At 35.0% G+C, this 24,902-nt stretch overlaps 1 protein-coding gene across 1 annotated transcript in view; it reads right to left on the minus strand.

The window, feature by feature from the left end:
• The window catches only part of LOC106842730 (glutamate decarboxylase 1-like), a 39,055-nt gene that overhangs the window by 8,335 nt on the left and 5,818 nt on the right, over window positions 1-24,902 (minus strand). Inside the window, exons 2-12 of the mRNA XM_070514499.1 lie at window positions 15,196-15,312; window positions 14,442-14,684; window positions 11,866-11,956; window positions 8,926-9,038; window positions 8,479-8,594; window positions 6,865-6,944; window positions 5,739-5,793; window positions 5,104-5,220; window positions 4,241-4,305; window positions 4,060-4,138; window positions 1,384-1,533 (exon numbers count right to left, since the gene is read on the minus strand). Coding sequence (XP_070370600.1) covers window positions 1,384-1,533; window positions 4,060-4,138; window positions 4,241-4,305; window positions 5,104-5,220; window positions 5,739-5,793; window positions 6,865-6,944; window positions 8,479-8,594; window positions 8,926-9,038; window positions 11,866-11,956; window positions 14,442-14,684; window positions 15,196-15,312 — 1,226 coding nt within the window. The remainder of the gene's footprint in view (window positions 1-1,383; window positions 1,534-4,059; window positions 4,139-4,240; window positions 4,306-5,103; window positions 5,221-5,738; window positions 5,794-6,864; window positions 6,945-8,478; window positions 8,595-8,925; window positions 9,039-11,865; window positions 11,957-14,441; window positions 14,685-15,195; window positions 15,313-24,902) is intronic.

Genomic DNA, 24,902 nt, shown 5'->3' on the forward strand with positions numbered 1-24,902 from the left:
AGATTTTTAAAGCAAGTTTAACAAATTTCCAAATTGGCTAATTAAAAATCTTCAGGAAAAAGAACTTGCAGAATGCGTATCTTTGAATAACGAAAATTATCAGTGACACCTCCAAGATGAACTAATTGCCAATGTCTTCCGGGGTAACTGATTACATAGATTCCTATATCAGAGTGCTGATTATACACCAGGTTGTTGCTGGGTGATTTCCATGAAAAGTGATGTCTCTGGTTTTGGAGTAGTAGATTTCTAACAAAAAAAGAGACTTCAGATTAAATAATAGGGTCAGTAATATATTAAAGATGCTGTCAGTTCATGCCAAAGCTTTCATCTGCACAGAATCTAATGTCCATCTTTCTATAGAGGATTGAATTAGGAAGAGGGTGATAGAAATAGCTTCCTAAAAGCATGTCAATTATCTAAGTCAATAATTATAAACAAGGAGCAGGAGATGCAGAACATGTCTTACCGTTGTCACAATCTTTGGAGAGACTCTATCTGCTGACCTTGACTATAAGGTAGATTGAACATTCGGGCAATAAAGCGTTCACATCTGAGAATCTATATTGATGTCAAGTAGCTTGACCTATTACCAATGCCAATCAGTAAAGGAGAAAAAACAGTTTTTAAAAAGAGCTGTAGGGGAGCCAGCCTGGTGGCATAGTGGTTAAGTTTGCACTCTGCTTCGGGGGCCCAGGGTTCACAGGTTCGGATCCTGGGCACGGACCTAAGCACCACTTGTTAAACCATGCTGTGGTGGCATGCCACATACAAAACGGAATAAGACTGGCACAGATGTTAGCTCAGGGACCATCTTCCTCAAGAAAAAAGAGGAAGATTGGTAACAGGTGTTAGCTCAGGGTCAATCTTCCTTGCAAAAAGAAAAAAAGCTGCAGGGCTGGCCCTGTAGCATAGTGGCTAAGCTCAGTGCACTCAACTTTGATGGCCCAGGGTTTGTGGGTTTGGATCCCAGGCACGGACTTACACCACCCATCAGCCATGCTGTGGTGGCCATCGACATACAAAATGGAGGAAGATCGGCACAGATGTTAGCTCAGGGCAAATCTTCCTCACCAAAAAGAAAAACTAAAAAACAAAAAAACTGCAAACCAGTTTATATTCCTGCCAGATTTTTATCCCTGCAATTTGGTAGAGTATATAGTAATGGTGGAATATACCCCAATTTTTTCCAACTCAGTTAGAATTTTGATCTGAGAAATGAAGCTTTCCATTTGCAATTAGAAATATAGCAGTTTCCTTGGGAGATGTTTAGAAAAATAATGGGGCTGTAATTTGGGGCTAATAGAGCTCTAAAAAATTGGAATAGTCTATACTTTGCATCTGAATAAATAAGACCTAATAAAAGAGGTGGCAAATCCCTACCTTTGCTTTCCACATTAACCATAGCTTAAAGATATCCACATGTCGCCCACACTGAATAGTCTTATCCCCAGTGTCAAAGTCAACATTGTAGAGTTTATCAGGCTGGAAAAGATATCCAGCTTGCATCTGGTTGCAGGCTTCCAGAAGACCCTAAAAAAGCAATAATATACCTTACATGTAAGTCATATACATTTCACTAAGAAATCACAATTATTTATTTCAACTAAGTGAGCATTTCTACTTTACATGCACACCTAAATAGAATTTTGTTTATTCTATACAAAAATGTTAGGCTCTTAGGATTTTGGTATATTCAGTTGTTCTTAGGATTTATCTGGAACAGCAGGTGGTGTAATTGGATTAATATTTGTCTATTTTTCTTTAACTTTTTCAAAAGCATTGAAGTTTTGCTGCTCTTTTGAAATTAGGTGCCTATCATAATTTGAAGTTAATGAGAACTGAGTGACTGGGTCACTTTAACTAAACTATCCCCTCAATCACCAATGTACGTGCCAGTCAGTAAACTGCTCTCATGGCCACAGTAGGTAGACAACAAAGGAATCCGTTCATTTAATTTTGTGCTTTCCAAGCCATTTCCTCTCACCTAAAAGATGTTAAAAACATTCCTCCTCAGTGTTAAAGAGTGGAGAAACATTTGCTTGGATGCTTAAGAAATACTCAGTAGAAGGAAGTAATCTTTCCATCACCCCATTAAAGAGAGACTTTTCTCAAAGGCTGTGTGTTGCTACAGCACAACAAAGGCAACATCTGTGCGCGCTGACAGGGTGTGGTTTAAATATATAACAAGCATAACTCTTTCTATAGGGAGCAAATAAGATATTTATTCTGTGTTTATTATACACCGGACATTTCACAAATATTGTATCATTTGATCTTCACAGAAAACTCATGACATTGGTACTAGTACATCATTTTACAGATTGAAGGAACTAGTACTTTAATGTGTTAAGTAATTTTCAAGGTCATATATCTACATAGTGATGGATTTGGGAGCTGACAAAAGGGCAGTTTGTCTTGGAGTATCTGGAAACCCAACTTCCAAAGAAAGGAAACTCACACTCTTTTTTAGGGTAGGCTATTGATCTAGGGAAACGACCGCAGTGTGGTGGGAAGCATTGTAGGATTTGGGGGAAATGGAATAGAAATGATACCTTGAAAAGGAGAGTACTTTATGTGCGTATATCTTGGGTGTCCTATTTACACATGTAATTATTTTCTCTTTAGTCTACCTCAAACTCCCATTTTAATTTTTTGTTAGATAAGCGTTGGAGACTATTTAAAATAGCTAAAACAGTATAATCAATATGATTTCTGCCTATCCCTTCTAATGAGAAGATTAAGTTACGTTTACTCATTAAGGCAACAAATATTTGTAGCACCTACAATCTGTCACACACTGCTGGGACAGTGGATTCATGATAAGGAAAACGGTGGCAGAGCGTTGCCCGCATGAGTTTACGATCTGGGTTGCAGGAGGCTGGGTGGGTAAGCGTGGGGCTACTTCAACATATCATGGGTGAAGAAATCAGAAAAGACTGCAGAAAATTTGTATTTGAGCCCTACGCGTAACAGTAGCAGAAATCTGAAAGTTTAATATAGACGTGTTAGCAAGGGGAAAGGGGAACAAACTCAGCTTCTTAAAGAAAAAAAATGCAGCCACACTGTAGTTCCTGGGTACTGGACACACACCAGTGGGAAGGAAGGATTAGCTTGTTACCCTGCAGGCTTGGAACACAAGGCAGCTGCATTTTATTGATGAGACTCTGCTGTCATGTGGCCAACTAAGCAGACTCTGAAGCAGCGCTAATAGTTCCAGCCTAAGTTGGTGGCAATGGCCCAGACTGGGAGAGGGTAAAGATTCTCTTAGAACTAGGAGAGATGAAGTAGGCATTACGTACTCAGGAGTAAGCTAGGAGTACCAGGTAAGGCAGTACAATAGGAAGACAGGCTATTTTTATATCCAAACCCTTTGGATTGCTTTTGAGTAAAGAAAAAAAGCTATAAATGATAACTACGTAAAATCTGTTTGCATTTCTGACAACTAAGTAGAGATAAGAATTCTCTCATTGAGCTTTAATTGCACCTCTCCTTGGAGGAGATCATGGGCTTATCTCCTTGTACGGCATCACCTTTACTATTGACAGAGATAAAGTACACAAACATAAGCAGAAAATAATTTCACACAACCCGTAAATTTGTGTTTTTTATGCTAAAAGTATATCGAAGTTACTCGGTTACCTGCACTTAAAAGAAGTTCTATTTTTGGTCCTACACTCTGAGATAACAAATTGGCCAGTGCGTCAAATTTGACACCTAGGAAATGTTTTGTTTTTTCATGGTGTTTTTAGGAAGTGGGGCATGAATGATCAGGTTTTCCACGGACCTTGTCGTCACCGTCTATTGTCTCATCCTAGGTCTTATGCGCACATTGAGCTACTACCTGTGCTCCATAGTTTGATTTTGTGGCACCTCAGTTACCCAGTGGCCACTTGAAAATCAAGGAGGAAGGATCAGTGTTCCTCAGTAGGGCAAATTGTGGTACACTATGTTAAGTCAATGAGGCCATAATTATTTTGGTTTTATTAACATTCACAATGAAGCCAGTCATCACTAAGACATCCATTATGTCATGACTTAAAAATAGAGATCATTTACTTTTTCCCGGATCAGGATAGCAGAGCACTGAAGGGGGACACCCATGAGTTTATGTGGATTCCAGGTCACCGAGTTGGCCCTAGGTGATAAAACAGCTCCAGTGAGTACTCACAGTCTAATGGAAGGGAAGAGAAGCCTAAGCAGCTTCTTTTGCTTTCACAAGCAATAGCCCAGGTCTCACCTTTCAATGCCACTGAGTTTATAGGAGTGGTTTCTGGACAGCAGCAATCCACCTCCCCAAGCTGCCTACAACAGGATACAAAGGACACGAGTTCTTATGTTAATTATTTCTTTTTAATTTGCATTGACTACTTTTTCTATGTGAAATTTATTTCAAAAGTTGATGAAGATTTAATTGCTATGCTAGATAATTATAAACTTGGCTATAATTATCCTACTTACAAGAACAATGCATTTTAAAATTTCCTCCTATGAATCCTCATTGTCTATTCATGACACAGCAAAGTTTTAGGTTTCTAATTAATTCAAACAGACACCTTCTGTATAATTGCCAGAGACAGATAAAAAAAAGTTGGCATCAAGTTTGGCAATGCTACAGAAAAATTAAAGTCGCTATCATATTATATAACTTTAAATTTGTCCAACTCTATTCAAAGCCAAGGAAATTTTTGCCCAACGTCACTGTACCAAATTAATAGCATCAAAAGTTTTGATTTCCTTAACAGTTATTAATTAAGAAATGTATATTAGAGTAATGGGCTAAATCTTTGGATTTCAAATTGGGTTTAGATATTTTTTCACATTGATTTTCTACATTGTTGGTTGAATATGTGTAGAGTTTTGGACTTTTTAAAATCACTTGATACTAGTGTAGCTCTTTCCATGATCCTGTATTAGTCCATTTAAAATCACTTGTGCAAATAAGACTATTCTTTCTCTATATTTATTCATTATAAAAATTAGTTTACAGAGAAATTTTCGTCTTGCCCGCAATGCCAATTAAGAAATTTTAAGGATTGTTCACAGGATACATTTTTTTAAAAGGGAAATGATGAACCAGATTGAAAGATGTGACCTACTTACATCCACATGCATCCAGAGGTTGTGCCTCTCACAAATATCTGCAACGTCCTGGAGAGGGTCGAAGGCCCCCAACACTGTGCTGCCAGCTGTGGCAGTGACACAAAAAGGAGTCTGGCCCTGGTGATGGCAAAAGCTAAATCATTCTTACAGTCTCATGGAGTCCACAGGCATGTTAATATTGTTACTTAACCACTACATGTCTGCACCTCAGGAAGCCGGGTGACATTGCTGAAGGGCGTTAAGAACCTGACAACTTCAGATATTCTCAGGGGGCTGGAGAAAGGAGCTTAACCAGATGAACTGCTATCCCTACCATCATGCCTGAGTTTCACTTATTACTACTTCTCCGTGAATTTATTTTCATAAAATAACACCACAAAAATAGAGATGACCAAATTCCTTTATTTAGGAAATAGTTTGATAACTTTTCTTTTGATATTTAACAGAAACAAAACTATTAGAGAAATACTGCACAGTTATTTAATTATTTCACTTCAATTTTATAAGGAATTTCCTACATTTAGGGATTATTTTATTTCTGCTAGCAATTATCTTATCAATTGTTTTCCAATAATGAATATAGGTCAAGAAAATAAGATGCATTTGCATGTTAAATATGGAACTGTAGAACATACCTTTCTTTTAGCTTGTAATATATTTTTCTCTAACTCAGCTGGAATCATCTTTCCCCTTAAAAATGCAAATATACATTGATCTATTATGAGTGAATAAACATATTGATTCTATAAATTAGGAGAATAAATTATATGCAGGAGAAAAAATAGTTTTTAGTGTCTCTCAAAGGTATTTATTGGTTTATAAATAGGTGTTAGATAAATGCTCAGTTGCCTAAAACCAATGTTACATATCACGTTGTTTGAATTAAAGAGTGCTTAGTTTACTATTTAGTCATCTTAAAATTTGCATTACTTACTAATCAGAAGATTCTGGTCTTTCTAAGAAAGATAGAGAATGATAAAATTTATTTTTCTCTTTCTTTCTTCCTTTCTTTCTTTTTTACCTTCTTTCCTTTCTCTCTCTCTCTCTTTATAAAATAAAGCCCTCTTGACATCAAAGTAGAAAAATCAAGTATCCAAACTGAGAGGGGGGAAAGAGAGTGGTATGAATTCAGTTGGCCTCACATTTCTTCACAGCAAATTTCTGCAAAAAAACAAAAGCCAGTATTTTTCTACTTCATTTAGCTATCAGACTAAAGACCAGCATGTCTGTTGATGATTAACTAGAAGGGTTCCTGTTAAAGTCAGGAATAGGATAAAACTGCTCACTTCCATCAACATTACAGTATTTTTTTCTGATGAAATAATCTATTAGATAGGTAGGTGATAGATAGATAGATAGATAGCAAATAAAATAGGAAAAGATCCTAATATTAGAAGATGTTCATTGTTTCAAAGGCCAACAATTTTTTTGTCTTCAAACATCATTATATTGATGTCAATATACTCAAAAGAGGGAACAGGTACATGGCAGTCCCACTTACATGAGACCATATTTAGTGAAGAAATTTTAACAATAGGATAGGATAACTTTGGTGCCTCTTAATAATTAATTCTAGTTAAAATTCATTGAAACTAATCTGGTAGAGTATTCTTGCTAAAGATTAGAATAATAAGAAAGTGGAATTTTAGTCTACGAAGACAAATAAAAATTTTTTATAATAATAAAATTTTTATAATAATTTTTTAAATTACTTAAAAAATTTTCTGATAAAAAATTTTGAGAATATATTAAGAAACATACCTTTCATCACATTTTACTTCAATTACATTATCAGTTCCAATACCAAGGATTGCGGCAGCTTTCTTTACTGAATAATGACCCTTGGGCAAAAATGAAAATGAGAAAGGCATGAATTTTCTGCGTTAAATAATCATTTACCCTAGGGCATTCGGGGCATAAAGGCGTGACTTTGAACGGGTTTGTGCATGTATACATGTATACACACAAGTACAGGTACCAAGCTGTTTCCAGACCCTCATCATGATGCTTGTTGAGATGAAGAAGATTGTAGCTCTTCTTTCTAGAAGGCACTGTCACAGAACACAACTCTTCAAGTGCAGTAGGTGTATGAATATTCTAGTTCTTTGTATACACATGAAGACATGTCATTTATAGATTTAGTGATAATGTCCTCCAGGGAAATCCTTACATATTCAGGACAGCTCTCACTCTTGCATTACAAAGTTTTTTTTTAAAAAAGAGCAATTCCTGGAGAAACGCATTCTTTCTTGTGATATTTGCAATACTTAATTCTGACTTTGACACCAACTTTGATTTCTTGCCTTCTGGATAACTATTATTTCCTTGTATCATTCTACCGGATATAAATAATATCAGTAAGATGGAGATAGTAGCAGGCAAAAGACAAATTGGCCTGGGCTATTTTTAGTTGCCAAGAAAAGACTAGATGTATGAGAGAAAAAAAATACAGAAATTTAAAATCCTAACCATGCTTTCATTTCAATAGAAAATACAGGTTAAATTTACATAATGGAATTTCGGCTTATTTACTCATTATATTTAAAAATTGTATGTCAAATGATGAAAATGACATTTGTAAACAAGCATTTTAAGTTAAGCTTTATAGTAAATTACATATGCAGCAGTGATCTCCCACTTGATAACACGCATATGTATAATGCTAATTTGAGTTCCGTAGTAGAAGCATATTGCAAACACAGGGACATTTCAAAGAAATCCTGTTTTTCCAGGTATTTTTATCTAGAATTCTAAAACTGGGACTACTATTACGCTTTAGGATTACAAGCACTGCTGTGGTAGAAGGAAAAAAGTGACCAGATTTATTAGAAGGATGAATTTTTTTAAAGAAGTTTTCATGCTGTGTACAAGATTGGAACATTAAAACAGACCCATCTGAGGGTATACTGTCAATATCAGAAACATTCGGTTGATAGCCTAGTCTATAAAAATAAAGCTTTGTTTTCAACTGGTTTCTTTAGTCCCAACTGGAAAAATAAAACATTAATCACATTCTTGTTCTCTTCATTCAATGTTAAAGAGAACCATTAAATCTTTGAAACTTTTATGGCTTAATTTTTCTTTTTTTGGTGAAGATAGCAGAACGTTTTATATTAATAATCACATTTTTTTCTGTAGTTTCTCATACGTTGAAATTAAATTTTAATCCTGAATTATTTGTATTGCTAATCTAGAGAGCCTGTATTGACTGGAAGGTTGTTTTTTACCCTTTCCAATATCAATAGATCCAGATAGAGAGATTACTGAATATATTTAATGAAAAAAATGAAGCTAACATTCTCAGTCTTCCAACTACTTTATCAGTTTATTTTAGAAGATTCTTAAAAGTTGGAAAAATCTGGACTTGACACTTACTTGTTCGGAAACAAATAATACGATGCCTGGAAGCACTGTCATGCCTTTTCTTTTTATCTCTGGATATTGTTTATAACGAGCTGTTAATATACCATAGAGGTTTGATATACTCCCACCTATGGAAGAGAAACAGCAACTGATAATCTAATTTCAAAATCAGAAATGTTCACTGAAATCATGACAACTTGAGAGCTTTCTGAAACTAAAGTGGTGCCAAATCAGTGATGTTATTTTTGAAAGATACTTCCTGAAAGTGTTGAGAGAAAGACCAGACAACACAACTCACAACTTTTAGATTTCTGGAAACTTTGTTTGCAATTATAACCAACACAATGGCTCGTGAACATTTCTGTCTCAAAGATAACAGTATGAGCTAAAATATATTTTGAGTGTCTCCTAACATGTAATTCATTTGGCATATAGAAATGATTTCTTGCTTTTTCTTACCAGGTGAAAATAATCCATCTCCCTCTGTTTCTCCCCAACCAATAATTTCATACATTTTCTTGAGAAGAATTGTCTCCATGACTGTAAATACTGGAGCTATTTCATATGTAAACCTATAATACATATATAGAAATTCTACTGTGAATTATATTAAATGGAAGAGAATAAATAAAATCATTTCCTAAATAAGATTTTGTACATTTTTGTATTCCGTAGCAGACTCTACAAGAAATAGTTAAATTTTATATGCTCTGAATTGCCCCTTCCAGATGAAGTTTATTAGTTCTAAGAAGAAAGTTTCATGCTTTCCATTGTCTTGTACAGTAGCTGGGAATTTTTTCCCCAAGAAAAGAACTTTTAAAGCAACTCCTCTCCCCTCAGCACACACACAATACTGTTAGGGTCAGAAAATGTCCAGTTATCAAGAAAATATATATACCTTCCCTAGTGGGCAAGTTAGAAAGACAGAAATCTAGAGTTACAGACAATGTGTTGCAGAGCATGAAAAAGGTAGAAAAAGCCTTTTCTGAAAATTTATTGATAGATGTTTTCTACCTCAAGATTGTACTTTAAACAAACACACCCAAAAAAGCTAAAAACTATTGTTTTCAATAACAGCTTGAAGACGGGAGATGGTACCATAGAAGAACAATGGGAGACCCCTGGAAAAGAATTCCAGAGAGCACCACTATGGGTACTCTCCTCTGAGTCACACTATGAGATTAGAGTCAGCTCCACAGAAAGAAGAAGCTGGGATTAAAAAGAAGGCTATAAAGTTTTCTCTATACATACCGTCTACAACCAATAATGAAGGATTAACAATCAGTTCTGAAATCAGAGTGGGTGCAGTCATTCTCAAGAAATCCTTTTATTTGTCCTCAAAAGAAATTTGAAGACCTCTTTAAGTGTTCTTCTAGAGAGATACTGGTATCAGGCACCATTTATGTGCCACTTCAGATGTTCTCAGCTTGCCTTGTCTCTAAGGTCTTTGGACATTGTTCAGGCCCAGCCACCACTGTGACCACTACCTCTCAGAGACACCCAATAGAGAATCACCACCCACCCACACTGCAGTCACTGAGCTCCAGCCCAGGGGCTTCCTTTTGCCATTGTTTAGGACAAGTCATGGAATCAGTTGGGAGTCCCAAGAATGCCCAACCGTTATGTGTGGAGAACCATAGGAGACCTGGTGGGGAATAAATTCTTCTCTTTCCTCCCTACAGATGGACTGCCCTCAGAAGCCATCATTTACAGGGTTGTGCTACATGCCAAGAGATTGAGCACTCACTTCCGTTTGTACAAACTGGTAGCCAGATCTATAACACCCTTCACATTGCCTTTCTGCCTGTTCTGTTTTCCTCAGCCCTGCTCCTCGAGATGGCATGGCCTAATAAAGTAGTAACACATAAGCTCTTACCCAGGGCTCTACACAGACAGCCAGTAAGAAAACCCATTGTCTATTTGGATTAAAATCCTAGTTCTAAAAGAAACAAAGTAAGAGGCAAGCCTTATGCACTTTTATTTCAACAAGGCTCTCATTTCCGCCCAAACGTGCTGTATCAATTCCAGCTTCTACACACATTACCTTTTTGATACTATTTCAATTCCACAGAGTAGGTATTATTGTTTTCAGACAACAAAGACTCCCTAAACTTCACAGCAGGTGCAGCAGTAGAATTAAGCCTTGAATCTGGGTCTCTTTAATTCCATCTCCATCTCGCATGCGTTTACACTATCTCAGATTACAGAAAGAGATATCCACTCATTAAAGAAGGAAGAAACTTCAAAGGCAAAGAACCATCTCTTAAATCCTTTCTCTTTGCGTCTCACAGATCTTCTTTCCATTGTTTCTCTGTTTAAACCAAAAATCTATATTTTCTTCACATAGAGAATGATTAAGTCTCATAAAGATGGAATTCCAAACAACGGAGTAAGATTTATAGATTAATTTTTATGTAATAATTTATATAGTATATAGAATGCATCATATTGTATCAAAAGAGTTTTTTAAGCAAAGTATTACTTTATGCATGTTTAAATAAAGGGACATAATCAAGCAATAAAATTAAAAATAGCAGTAAACTGTGTAGGCCACACACAGTTTTTATTTGCATTTCACATCTATAAAATGTTGATTACTACCATGAACTAGGCATCATTAAAATCCCTATGATATCTAAACAGTTAAAATAAACCTCAGTTTTTCCCACATAGCAAGGCAGTCTCTCCTCATAAATGTTCAGCTCTTGGTTTTAAAGTTTAAACTTCTACAAGGGACCTCTTTTGATTGCTAGTTAAATTGTATTAACATCTGACACAGACTGTTCTTTCCAATTTCGTATCCAATCTTTTCCCTATCCCTTTTAACCCTGAAAAATATTGCGCTAAAATTAACTTTACCTCAAAACATTGTAGCAGTCTATTGAATTTTCTTAGGGCCAAAGTTTTGCTGCGGCAAAGGTCAAAATTTTAAAAGAATCACTTTGGAGTTAGATTTAACTTTTCTTTAAAAGTTTACTTTATTCGCTTTCAATCAGATTGAGGTTCCAATTTATATTCAGGCAACTTTTCATAACCTCACACGTGTCTTTAGAATATTCTGTACTGTGGGATGTTTTGAGTGGTGTGGCAATGAATCTAATCCCAAAACTAGACTTTCAGTCTGCACACAAATGACTCAGGCTAATCAACTGTTTACCTCTTACCAGGGGATTCAGATCCGGAAAGTTTCTAGAGAGAGAATGTCCAGAGGATGGGGTAAACTTCAAACACATCACCGGGGAACACTTAGCAGCTCCTTTGGATTTCTCTAAGGATACCGTTTGTTTTTGTTACAACAACCGTCATATCTAGTCAAAGGTAGCTTCCACAATCTACATCTTCACTCTTGCTTACATGTGTCTAATCTTGTTACATTCTTTGGCACAGAAGGATACTCACATGTTGGCATTTGCAGTGGCTGTCAACCATTCCCCTGCAAGTCCAATCACATCTAGCCCACTGGAGAGCTGGTTTAAAAAGCGAGGATGTCCTAGAAAAAAGGACAGAATTGCAAATGGGCCAAAATAAAAACGCAGGGCTAAAAAGAGGTTAAATTTAATAGCAGTTTCTCAGTTAACAGGTATTTGTAGATTAAGCACACAAACTAATTATTTCATTCAGCAAACATCAGTGAGCCACTATCATATGCAGGACAGGGCGCGTGATACAGCAGTAAACAGGGTGGACATAGTCACTATCGTGTGGATCTCACTGACTGGTGGAAGAATGACACTACTCAAATAATGACACAAATGTGTTTAATTACAATTGTAAGAAGTGCTGCAAAGGAAAACATCAGGATGTCATACAACCATCCCTGGAGAAAGTAGAAGGCAGTCAGGAGAGAGGCAATCTCCGGAGAAAGCTTCTTAGGGGGAAGTGATATTTTAAGGTAAGATCAAAAGTTTGTGTTCAGACAAAGAAAGAGCGGAGGAAGATCATATGAGTGTGAGGACCAGCTTATGAGAAGGCATCGAGCTGAGAAAGAGCTCAGTATGATCAAGGGTGAGGAACCCATCCTGTGTCTAAAGTAGAAAGACCAAAGATGGGAGTGTGTAAAGCCACCTCAGCAAATGTGGAGGGACCAGTTAAAAGATGAAATAATTTTCCCTCAAAAGCTATGTATACATTTTTTGGATAAATTATTCTTCTTACAATGATTTTTTAAAGATTTATATTAATAAGAATATCAAGCAATAGTTGACAAACTAAACAATCTATATTTAACTCAGTTTAATCTTCCCCTCCTTAGCTACAAAATAGATTGTTCTTTGTACTTCTTACAGATGACGTGCATCATAGCTCTTTGTAAATTTCTCTCTTTTCTCCTCTAGCGAGTTATCCATGATTTCATCCACCCCCATAGCACGTGTATGATTTCTTAATGAGTAGGCATTCCATAAATCTTTCTTAAATATGAAAGAATGTAATGTCTGAAATTTGTGACTGTGTTAGCAAAGTGTTCCTTTTTATTATTTATTTTTCACTTAACATCTTTGCTTTTTTCCTCTCATTTGACATTGGGCAATAGAAAGTGGGGGATGGGCTCCTGGAGCTTCCATCTTCATTTGCAGCGCTGCATAAGGGAAGGAGAAAGACCTTGATCTACATCTGTCAGAAGTGCTTCCCAATTGCTTCCCTATTTTTCAGAACTTCCTTTTACTATTTTTATTTCTAACTAAAACTTATTTCTATTTCACATTTACTTTACGTGGTTGAATTTGAGTCTTTATACGTGTCTTTTATTTTGGAATATTACAAGGATTTCTTTTTGTCTTATTCAATAATATTTTTCTGGTTGTAAATATTCTGCATAGAATAGGAAACAGTACACACAGAACGGTAATTTTCTATGCACATACAAAGATGATCTATCTACATATCTATCCAACTATTTCTAATAAATACATTTGCAAGATATAACTTAAAATATAATTAAATATAATTGCAGTCATATTGAGCATATTATTCTGTGGTATGTCTTCTTATAATGTTCAAAATTCTATGAGAAATTCCCCATGACTTTCCTAGTTCTTTAAGTAGTAACACTGCATAATAGTCCTCTCAAAGGATGTATATAGCTTATGTAAGGTAAAGGTCAAAATAAGGATACTTTTGGGTTTTGCTGTTAAAACTAAAGCAGCAATGAGCATTCTCAAATGTAAATCATTTTTGTTTCTTGGAATAGTTGATCAGTTTGGTCTGTGGACAAAATATTTCTTATGCTCAAAGTTTCTGGGATGTTAAAAATACATTGTTACGTATTCATTTACTTGATGTCTATCAAATACAAGGCAAGGCATCATACACAAATAACTTCTAATTATTGAAATAATACATAAAATATTTTCCAAGATCACATAATAAGAAATGAATAATAAACCCAGGGATGCAAGTTGTGTTTGGATCCTTTGTTTGTTTGTTTGTTTCTTTCCAAAGACTATATTCTTGCCAATACATTATTTAGTATATGTTTAAGATTTTAGAAAAAATGTTTCATAGAGCCTATTCAAAATCGTTTGCTCCTGGAAACGTTATTGCTTTAAGTGATTAACAATCAAGTTATAATAGAGCTAATTTAATTTAAAAAGACAATTTCTAAAATATAAGCTATATTTCTGTATATCTATATCTATATGATAATTTTGGTGCTATATATTTTGTTGACATAGAAGGATAATCAGTTGAGCATCAATATTGAATATGATAAAATGAAATTGGTAAATGAAAAAAGGTAAATAAATATTGTACATTTAGTTTCCATTGGGATATAACTCCCCAAACCAAACCCATTTATTTTATTTTATTTGTTATTTAATAAGCAATTCACATTTTATAACACCAATTTGAAAATAAACTAGACAAATGTTTTAAATAAAAATGAGTAAAATTGGACCATTTTTCAACACAAATGTAAACTCAAGGCTGTTGCATTCACCCAGTCTCCAGTTCAGACACACCATTTTGAAAATCACCTGTTTTCACACCATATTTTAAGGTATCTGTGCAATCAACAAGTAACTGTTCCAGCGATTCTGGGTGGTCAGACAGTTCTAAGCTAAATCCATCCAAACCTTCAAGAAGTTGATGAGGGTGGTGAAAGTCCAGCACTTTACTCTTAACATCAAAGGTTTTTTGGATGTAATGCAGAAGAATATCTACTACATGCAGCAGAAAACTTTCTGTTAAATCTTGGCCATCCTTGGATGGCAACAAATCTAGAGGAAAAAAGAGATAAACAACAAGGTCAGTAAGTAACGTGCCAAAGAAAATCTCCATGAGATAGAGTTTTGATCATCGGAAATTAGAGACATCGAAAGGCCAGGTCAAATTGCAAGTGAAGTAGTATTTGCTCATATCCTTTCATTTGAAGTCTAATTGGATAATAATTTTTACCAAAAATAAGCCATTTTATTTTTTATTTTTTTTTTTGCTGAAGATTAGCCCTGAGCTAACATCTGTGCCAGTCTTCCTCCACTTTGTAGTCGCTGCCACAGCATGGCTGACAAGTGTAGGTCTGTGCCTGTCATCCAAACCCACAAACTCAAGCAGCTGAAGTGAAGTGCACCAGAATTAACCACAATGTCACAGAGCCAGCCCCCAAAATAAGCTCTTTTAGATTAATACCATTGGAGTAACGAGTCCTTCAAGGTCTTTCAAATGGACCTGCATAGATGACATTGAGTTTATTGAAAAGACTAAAACAATATTTGTTAATGACATTCATACCTGAAGCATAAGCATTTGATAAATTAGTCATTAAATTCTCAGGACGAGTATCTTTTTTCACATCTTTCTCAGTTGATTCAAAAGTATGAACAGATTTTTTTCTCATCTGTTCCTTATCTAAGTCAAAAAAAGGAAAATATTTTGTGAGTATTAAAACATGCTGATAACATGTATTTACCGCTTTTATCTGTAATCAAATAGATGCCTCCAAGAAATTCATAATGATTGAAATTCCTATTTACATTCACATGTGATCTCTGGTGGAGAGGTGTAAACTGGAGAGAAGCATTAATTCTACTGGAATTATGTAAGGCTCTTTTATAACCACATAGAGAGCAAAAGGTACAATTCTTGATTGTGATTTTCATATAAGCCTAGTGTCCAGGATTAGGAATATAGTAATTAAGACATATCATCTTTAACTATAAATAACAATACCTACTACATAACAAGATCCTGCTATTAACGTTTAACTGTATATAATAATGTCTACTATATATTAAGCGCCCTAAGTGCCTTGCATACATTTTAATCATCAGAATAATCCTATAATATAAGGACATTTTTCCCAGTATGTAGATAAAGAAACAGATTTTAAAAAGTGAAGTAATAGAAATAATTTACACTTTTTGAGCACATACTATGGCCCAGGCACTACGTATCTCACATGTATTATTCTATTCAATCCTCATAACATAGGGTTATGATGTAGATACTCTTATTATTAACAAAAATAGCTTTATATGGTGGAACTAGGGTTTATAGACAAATGTTTGAATCCAAAAACCATTGTTATCCTCTTTAAAAATTAATAGTTGAAAATAGTAAGTCCTAAGATCATCTCCAATAAAAATATTAAACCAAAATCCAAGGAAGCAAACAAGTCATTCTTAAGCAACTTTTAATGCTCTAGGCAATGTAGGGGGAAAAAGGAAGTACAAACTATAATTCTTAAAATCAAAATACTTACCAATAGCTATATAGAGAAAACATGAAGTACTCAGAAAATGATCTAAAGCTAAATTTTTCAGTTTTGATTTCACAAGCTTAATATTGCTTCCAGTTCTAATGTTTTTTTCTTAAAATAAAATAAGGTCTTTCCCTATATATTTCAGAATTGCATTTGTTAAGATGGTAGCAAGATAATTTGGTTTAATTTTTAAGCACTGATACAATGTTTAAGCATTTTTAAATGCTTATGTATGACATAATAATGTTCTCATAGCTTTTTCCTTAAAAAATAAAATCCTAATACATAAAAGATTTATGCATAAGAAAAGATGGTGTAAATTACAGAAATGTGAGGTGACTTTCAAAGCTAGCAGTATACTTAAAAATAAATTTTCAAGGGCCAGCCCTGTCGAGTAATGGTTAAGTTCACACGCCCCACTTTGGAGGCCCAGGGTTTGCAGTTCAGATCCCAGGTGCAGACCTACATGCCGCTCATCGAGCCATGCTGCGGAGGCACCCCACATACAAAATAGAGGAAGATGGGCACAGATGTTAGATCAGCAACAATCTTCCTCAAACAAAAAGAGGAAGATTGGCAATAGCTGTTAGCTCAGGGCCAGTCTTCCTCACAGAAAATAAATCAATAAATTTTTATATTACGTGTTGATCCAGTATACATATATGAGGTCAATTCTTTGCATAATTTTTTTTCTGGAAGAAAATTGCTTTTTTAAAGTTTCACTGCTATAAACAGTGAATAAAAATTAATAAATAAATCCTAAAGTGACTAAAGTTATAGAAGTATCACTCCTTCTAAATAATTAGTGGAAACAAAAATCACAAGAAAAACTGAAATTTAAAAAAAAAAACCCTATACATGGAACAGTATTACAGAAAGTTTATGAAGAAATTAAGTAACCAAAGGGTGTGATATATTGGCATAAGAATTATACTCCATTAATAATTCAACTACACATTGAATCTACAATCTAAAACTATGTTAAATTTACATTTGATAAAAAAACAGTTGTTTTAAATGCATAAGTAAGACAAAGATTGCTAATATGCTCATCAAAATATGTTGATAATTAATCATCTTATGAAATAAGCGAGACTTGTTGACGGTCTGCACTTTTTGACAAGTAACAAAATCCCACTCAAAGACCCTGTGAACGTTTACTTTCTTGGTCAATAATAATTCCCATTTAATTACCATTTATTCTCACAAAATTTCAACTTACTTGCCAGGCTATGTCCACGCTCCTTGAAATCCATGAACTGTGAGAAAAATATCTGCTTTAAAAAAATACCTGGAGCCAGAGTGTGCTTTTAGGCAATGAAAAAGAACTTGACTGTTAAAGGTGTGCACCTGCTGTATTTTATAACGCAGAGCCTTTCAAAGTCCTTTTTTTGATGGCATAGAAATTTGGAGCAATTCCACTATTTGTAAAACAGCCAGGGATACAATGCTTTTATCTGTTTAGAGAATAGACTGAGAGATGACTGTGAGATATTTGTGTGTAAACATCACTTGCTTTTTAGAAGTATGATTTAGTGTAAAAAAACGGAATGGGCTTCAACTTCCCCTTTAAGGATTACAACTTTTATCTACAGAGTGAAGTGTTACATACTTATCATTCTAAGGTAGAAATGAAAAAATGCATGGGCATATTATAGTACAACTCACATCTTTGTAACACAGGAATTACTCTGTGCTTGTGGATTGAAAATTCTAAAATTTAAAATAATCCAAAAATATATAATGATCATCACATCTGAGCCCCATTTCCAGATACACATTGTCTCAAGAATCTATCAAATGTCAGCTTATCTCATGGGTTTTACAATTGTTGAATAATGCGCTGGTCAACATTATTTTTCTTTGCTAAGCAAGTTTTAAGCCTGTTAATGAAAGAGCAAGAAAAGATGGATTATTCACATAGCAAAAGCACCTGGGAATACATTAGCCTAGGCACTGGGGAGCAATTTATTAAAAGATTGAGTAATTCTTAATTCATTCTAATAATAATAGAAAAGATATTGTAGATTATCAAAAGCCATTCCAACCTAATTTGGGCAAGTTATTGCAAGTTTTTTTCCTATTAAAGAGATCACTAGAGCCTCTAACAAACAAATATATATATATTTGATGACTTGAAAACCAGTTCCTCTTTTCCTTTCTTCCTCCTTTGACTGCTTTCCAGTGGAGCTGATTGATGATGTGGAAGTGGCATACAAGTGCTAAGGTAGAAAAAACAAGCTCAAAGGAGTCCACAACTGCTTTTCCATTTCCTTCAATGATCTGCAGAGCTTCTTTGCTCTAATACGCCACTACATCCACTAAGGAAGATGGTCTCATTGTCTTCCTTCAGAAAGATGATCTCTTCTCATGACTCCTGGACATCTGCTCCTGTCTGTTAATAAACCCACCCACGTTCTCCCACTGCTTGCATTAGCTGTGATATAACCCTCATGCATGAAGTTCATCCTGCAAACTTCCCTTCCTTCCCTTCCTCATCCTCATCCTTAACCATTCCTTCTTCCTATATTATAACCGATAGCACTCTATGTTCAAAAAGATTCAAATAATCCCAATTCTGAAGAAATGGGCTTTGAGCCAGAAAGCACTCTCTAGCTATTATTCCACTTCTTTCCCTTCATGTCCTAGCTCTTGACAATTAGACTTTTACTTGTAGACATGTTCAGCATGAAACTGACCCTCCAAGGCCCGAAGGGAAATTAATGTGGTTTTTAAAAAATTTTTCATTTTAGCCTAATTTTATACATTTATAAAACATATAAATTGAAATTAAAACTCACAGTTTTTCTCTACAAAGCATGTGGTGAAAGCTTTCTTATATTATACCACATCAGACAGGACTAAAAAGGGGGAAAAGAGAATAGTACTCTCCTCTTAGGATTGATAATAACACTAATACTAAAACCGATAGATTTCTTTCATTGGACCCTTACTGTTTTGCATACAGTATTAAATATTTTTCATATGTGGTATTCTTATAGAAGTTCTATGAATTAGGAGTTTATATTGCCTTGTTCTGTTTCACATACCTATTTACTTCAGTTTCCCCATCAATAAAGTGGGCATTTAAATAATACCAACTCATGGGTTTATGGTATCAAGAGAGATGCCTCTGAAGTGCTTTTGACAATCAATTAATTCTTTCTTTCTTTTTTTTTTTTTGTTGGGGAAGATTTGCCCTGAGCTAACATCTGTTGCCAATCTTCCTCCATTTTATATGTGAGCTGCCGTCCACTGCAGCATGACCAATGATAGACGAGTGGTGTAGGTCCACACCGAGGAACTGAACCCAGGCTGCCAAAGCAGAGCATGCCAAACTTAACAATTAGGCCACCAGGCCCGGCCCCTGACAATCTATTAGTTCTTTATATCATTATTTTCCCTGGTAATCCTTACTGACAACACAAAAATAAACAAAAAGAAAATTTTGATAATACCACCACAATGCCCAAAAACCTTTCAGTGACTTCCCATACACTATATTATGAAGTCTTTATGTTGGCTCTTTTCTTGCCTTACTTCCTGCCGCTCATCTACGGGAACTTTCTTCGTCTCAAATGTAGATTCACTCGCTCTCTCGTACACGTCACCTTTTTTTACCTCCCTGCATTATATTTCATGCAGTTCCATCTGCTTTAAATATCTTCTTTTTTCTAATCCAAAGCCCACATATAATACATATTTACTGAGTAGGTATTATGCGCAAACCACTTTTTTAAGCTAGATTCATATTAACTCATTTAATTCTCCCTGCAATCTTATAAGATAACACTGCTGTGTACTGTCTCCGTTTTACAGATGAAGAACCTAAGGCACAGAGAAATCGTGCACTTTTCCAAGGATCACCAGCTAGGAAGTGGCAGATCTAGGATTCCCTCCCAGCCATGCTGGTTCTAGAGTCCACTCTCTTAACCCCTACCCTGACTTGGATCTTAGAAGGTCTGACTCACATCTTAGCAGCTCCATAAATATTTCCTTATCTCCACCACGGAGCTGAAGTCATCTTTATTTTCCTCCGAATTATGACACCAAATATTTTTGTACGGTTTATTTGGCAGTTTAATGCATTTATTAGAAGTTTCATCTTGATGTAGGAGGGGATATACAAAACATACAATCTGTATTGCCCTCATGGAAGTTATAACTTAGCAGAAAAGAGAGTAATGGATGGAAAAAAGTGTTGTATTTTAATAATGCAGAGAAGTGCTACATTGACAGTAAGATTATAATCATAGATTGGAGTAGAGACATGGGACAGAGTGGCGTGGGAGGGTGCCACCGAGGTGCTCTGAGAGTATCTAGCAGGAGACTAACACAGTCTGGAAGGCCATCTAAAGCTCTCTAAAGAGGTTGACATGTGAGATAGGAAGGATAAATAGCGTTTAACTGGGTGATCCGGGAGGAGAAGCATATTCAAGGGAGAACCAAACAAATGCACAAGATCTTGAGATTCCAATTGAGGAAATAAGAGAAAGCAAGAGCATGGGACAGCCCAGAAAACCAACAGAGAGACACGGTCCTGGGGAGGTGGGAAGGCATGAGAATGCGTTGGGTGTTTATCCTTGAAGCAGTATAAAACCAGAGAAGGGATTAAGCTGAGTGACAGGACTGGTTTCCCGATGGTCGGAGAAACAATGGTGAAGGGATAGTGGTTGAAAGTAAGTGTGTTAGTAAAACTTGGAGCAAGAGTTCTTTATCATCTGTGGGATTAACAGAGACTATAGAGACGGGAACATATGCTTTCTGCAAAATCCTTCAAAGTGAATTCCAATTTAAATACATGACATTGAACGATGATGGCACTATATTATACAAATATGAAAAGTGCCGTAGAACATGGGGAAATTTCATTAAAATTAAGAGATACAATAAGAATGATAATAACTTATAGGCCTTGTGCCTTTAGTATGTGGCATGCTCTATTCTATCATGAGCATTAACTCCTTCAGTCCTCCCAACAACTAACTCTATGAAGTGGTTTATTAGTTAAAATAGCATATGGCTGCTTTAACTGAAACCAAAATAATAATGACTTAAGCCAATTAGAATATTTATTTCTCTCCTATAAAGAAGTCTAAACTTGTAGGTAGTTCAGGGCTGTCACGCTGTTCTGTTCCATGACATCATCCAAAGACCTGGTTTCTTCTAATTTTGTGGCTCTTCCACTCCCTAGATGAGTGCCAGCTGACAGAAATAAATGTGAGCTGTTGGGGCGGCCGGTGGGGCAGCAGTTAAGTACACACATTCCACTTCATCGGCCTGGGTTCGCCGATTCGGATCCCGGGTGTGGACATGACACCGCCTGGCAAAAAGCCATGCTGTGGTAGGCGTCCCACATATAAAATGGAGGAAGATGGGCATGGATGTTAGCTCAGGGCCAGTCTTCCTCAGCAGAAAGAGGAGGATTGGCAGCAGTTAGCTCAGGGCTAATCTTCCTCGTAAAAAAGAAAGAAATGAGAGTCGCATGTGTAATTTTAAATTTTCTTATTAATCATATTTCTAAAAAGTAAAAGGAAACAGATAAAGTTAACTTTAATAATACATTTGATTTAGCCTCAGATAGCCAAAATATTATCATTTCAAACACGCACTGCATCTCAGGATGATATATTTCATTGGAAATATTTGGCCCGTATTTAGATCTCATAAAATTTTGCTGTAGAAATACATTAACTTGTGTATGTTGCAAACATACTTAAAGGTTTTCCAATAACTAAATTCGTATCAATTTTTTTCATTTCAATTAATTAAAACTAACACACTAGCCACATTTCAACTGCTCAATCGCCACGTATAGCCAGTGGGCGCTGAACTGGGTAGCACGGATTGAGATTATTGTTTTACCAATTTTTTATCCACAAGGCTGGTTCACTAGCACTTTGTGTGAATTCCAGACCGAGAAATAGGGGAAAAGGGAGATGAGAGAAATTAACCTACTGCTTAAGGTATGATCTGGAACTTGTGCACATCCCATTAGCCAGAACTTAGTTATGTGACCAGACACAGCTGACATGGCCACACACAGCCGCTGGGAGACAAGGATAGAAACTATGGTCTCCTGCTAGATGGACATCTTCCTTGCCTACACTTTGTCTATAAGGTGGAGAAGATGAGAGCAGGAGAGGGGAAATTTTCCATTACTGAAACAAAGATGAGGAGATGGATATCAGGAAAAATTAACAATCCATGCCATGTGCAGGTCCTATTGTAGCACTATTTTTCAGAGAAGGAAAGGGAAGCACCAAAAGATTATGTACCTTGCCCACATTTATACATTTTTTAACTAGCAGAGTTGAAAAAAATGATATTTGGACCACAGTATAAAGGATGTTTGGAATTTCAATATGTTGGTAAACGTATAAGATTATGACAATTGCTACCTAATAATATCTTTTTTTTTTAACTTTACCTGCGTTGATCCTCTAGCTGTTGGATTGTACAAACTTTGAAGACAGGAAAAAAAATCATTCAATTCCTTTTACACTTTCACAGTGCCAAATATCATTCAATTCTTTATGCATCTATCTGATGCTTAGTCACACTGTAAAATCCGAAGAAGAATTGTCATCCCTTTCATATCTATAAAGTCATATTTATCAGCTGCTTTTTCCATATAATTTCTGGTTATCTGGGTTCAAATAAAAAGATAAATTTGAAGATAGAGTAGAAAACTAAAACTGTAGAACAGAAAGATATGATAACTCAATAAACAGCCCGAAGACATATTGACATGTGTTTGCTTTGTAAGGTTTGACTTCATCTATTTTCATAAGTCACTGATCTCTTTTGGGAGAATTTCTTTTCATCTTTGAGAAATCGTTTTTAACAATAACATGAAGCACATATTGTAAATACACAAAGTACAGAAAAAACAGCTCATGCTTTGTGGGAATATCTGGTCTTTACGTTCACATACTTCTTTTATCTTTTATTTTACTTTAATTTTCCCAGGAGCACTTGTAAACCTATTTTTTATACATATTGAAAGAAGAAAAGATCACAATCATCTAATATACTTGAAACTTTATTGTTCTTTGTGGTTTTTGTGTCTAGACTACAGGATATCTTTCTCTTATTAGTTTGCTCTTTAAAGTTGAAAAAGAGTTTTACTTTTTTTTTGTAAATCACCATTTACATTATTCAGATATGCAATTCTAACAAAATATCTACAGCATAGAAACTATTTTACAGAAAACTTAGACAGTTTGCCGTACAAAGTACAACTAGCTACTGTCAACGCAGAGTTTTGACCCCAGAACAAAACCCAGAAATTCCAACCTTAATCTCTTCATTTTGTTAAAACAAAATAAGATAGTAACTATGCCTTCCCACCTAGTGACTTTCTAAATAGAGCCTGTCGTGTTATCAATATTTTAAATTGTTTGCAAGCAATGTGTGTTTTACTTGAACATAAAATATTAATAAGTAAAGCAATACTGATTCTTTGCTTTCAACATTAATGATTTCAGTCATCTGCATTTTTTGAGGCATTTCTAAATGGCTCTCCATATTGAGGGAACTGAATTGCCATTCGTATCTCTCCATTCTATTTGATGACACATGTAATTTATATTTCTTTTCTCAAAAGTTCCCACATTTTGTCAAAGCCTACATTGTGAGGAATGATTTTAGAATATGGACTAATAGGGACAAATAATTCCAAGCTGAATTGTGTAAGTTTTTGTGTAACCTGGCTTGAACCAGATCTATAACATCTGTGCTAATGGACTGGCAGTAGCTTTGGAAAATCAAGACAAACCTTAAGTTATCCCATTTATGTAAACCAGAAAACAATTAAATAGTATCTAGTTCATTAAAAATAGTTGTTATAATGAAACAACTTAATCCAGTAACTGAATGAAACATATATGGAATGGATGATAATAAATCAACCAGTTTTCTTGATATTTCAGAAACTAAGGGTTAGAAGGATATATAAGATCATTGTCAATGAATTGGTCCCTCCTAGCCTAGCCAAATTACCAAAGCTTGAAGCTACTATGGAGATTGCAAACAAGGAATAGAAGAAAAACAAAAATGGCCATTAAGCAAATGAAAAATTATCAATCTCAAAAGTAATCATAGAATATCATATAAAATATGACTTCAATAAATTCTTTGTTTTAATAATTGATAAACTAATTGACAATTAATACATTGTTAATATTTTAATAATTGACAGTTAATACATTTAGTAATATTTTAATAATTAATGAATTAATTGACAAAATGATCAATATTTTAATAATTAAAATTATAAAAATGCTCATTAGATTGGACAAAAAGTAAGATTTAATTACTTAAAACAGTAGTCCTTGAAAAAAGGCTACTCTAGACCTAACAATCCTTAAAAACAAGACTTGAAAAGACAAAGCTGATCCACAAGTGAGTTAACTACCCACCAAAACAAAACTCAGCACATTGAAGGATGACAGCATCTATATACAAAATAACACAAAATTCACAATGTTCAGCATCCAATAAAAATTATAAAACATACAAAGAAGAAAATATGTGAACCACAACCAGGAAAAAATATCAGTAATTTGAAACAGAACCAGAAATGGCAGAGATGATGGAATTAGCAGATAAAGACTTTAAAAACAGCTACTACAAATATATTCAAGGAGTTAGAGAAAATACAAACATAATACAAAGAGGAATGGAAAGAATAAAACTAAGTTATATAGAACTTCTAGCACTGAAAAAATAAAAT

Source organism: Equus asinus, chromosome 7, assembly GCF_041296235.1.
Source record: "Equus asinus isolate D_3611 breed Donkey chromosome 7, EquAss-T2T_v2, whole genome shotgun sequence".
NCBI lineage: Eukaryota > Metazoa > Chordata > Mammalia > Perissodactyla > Equidae > Equus > Equus asinus.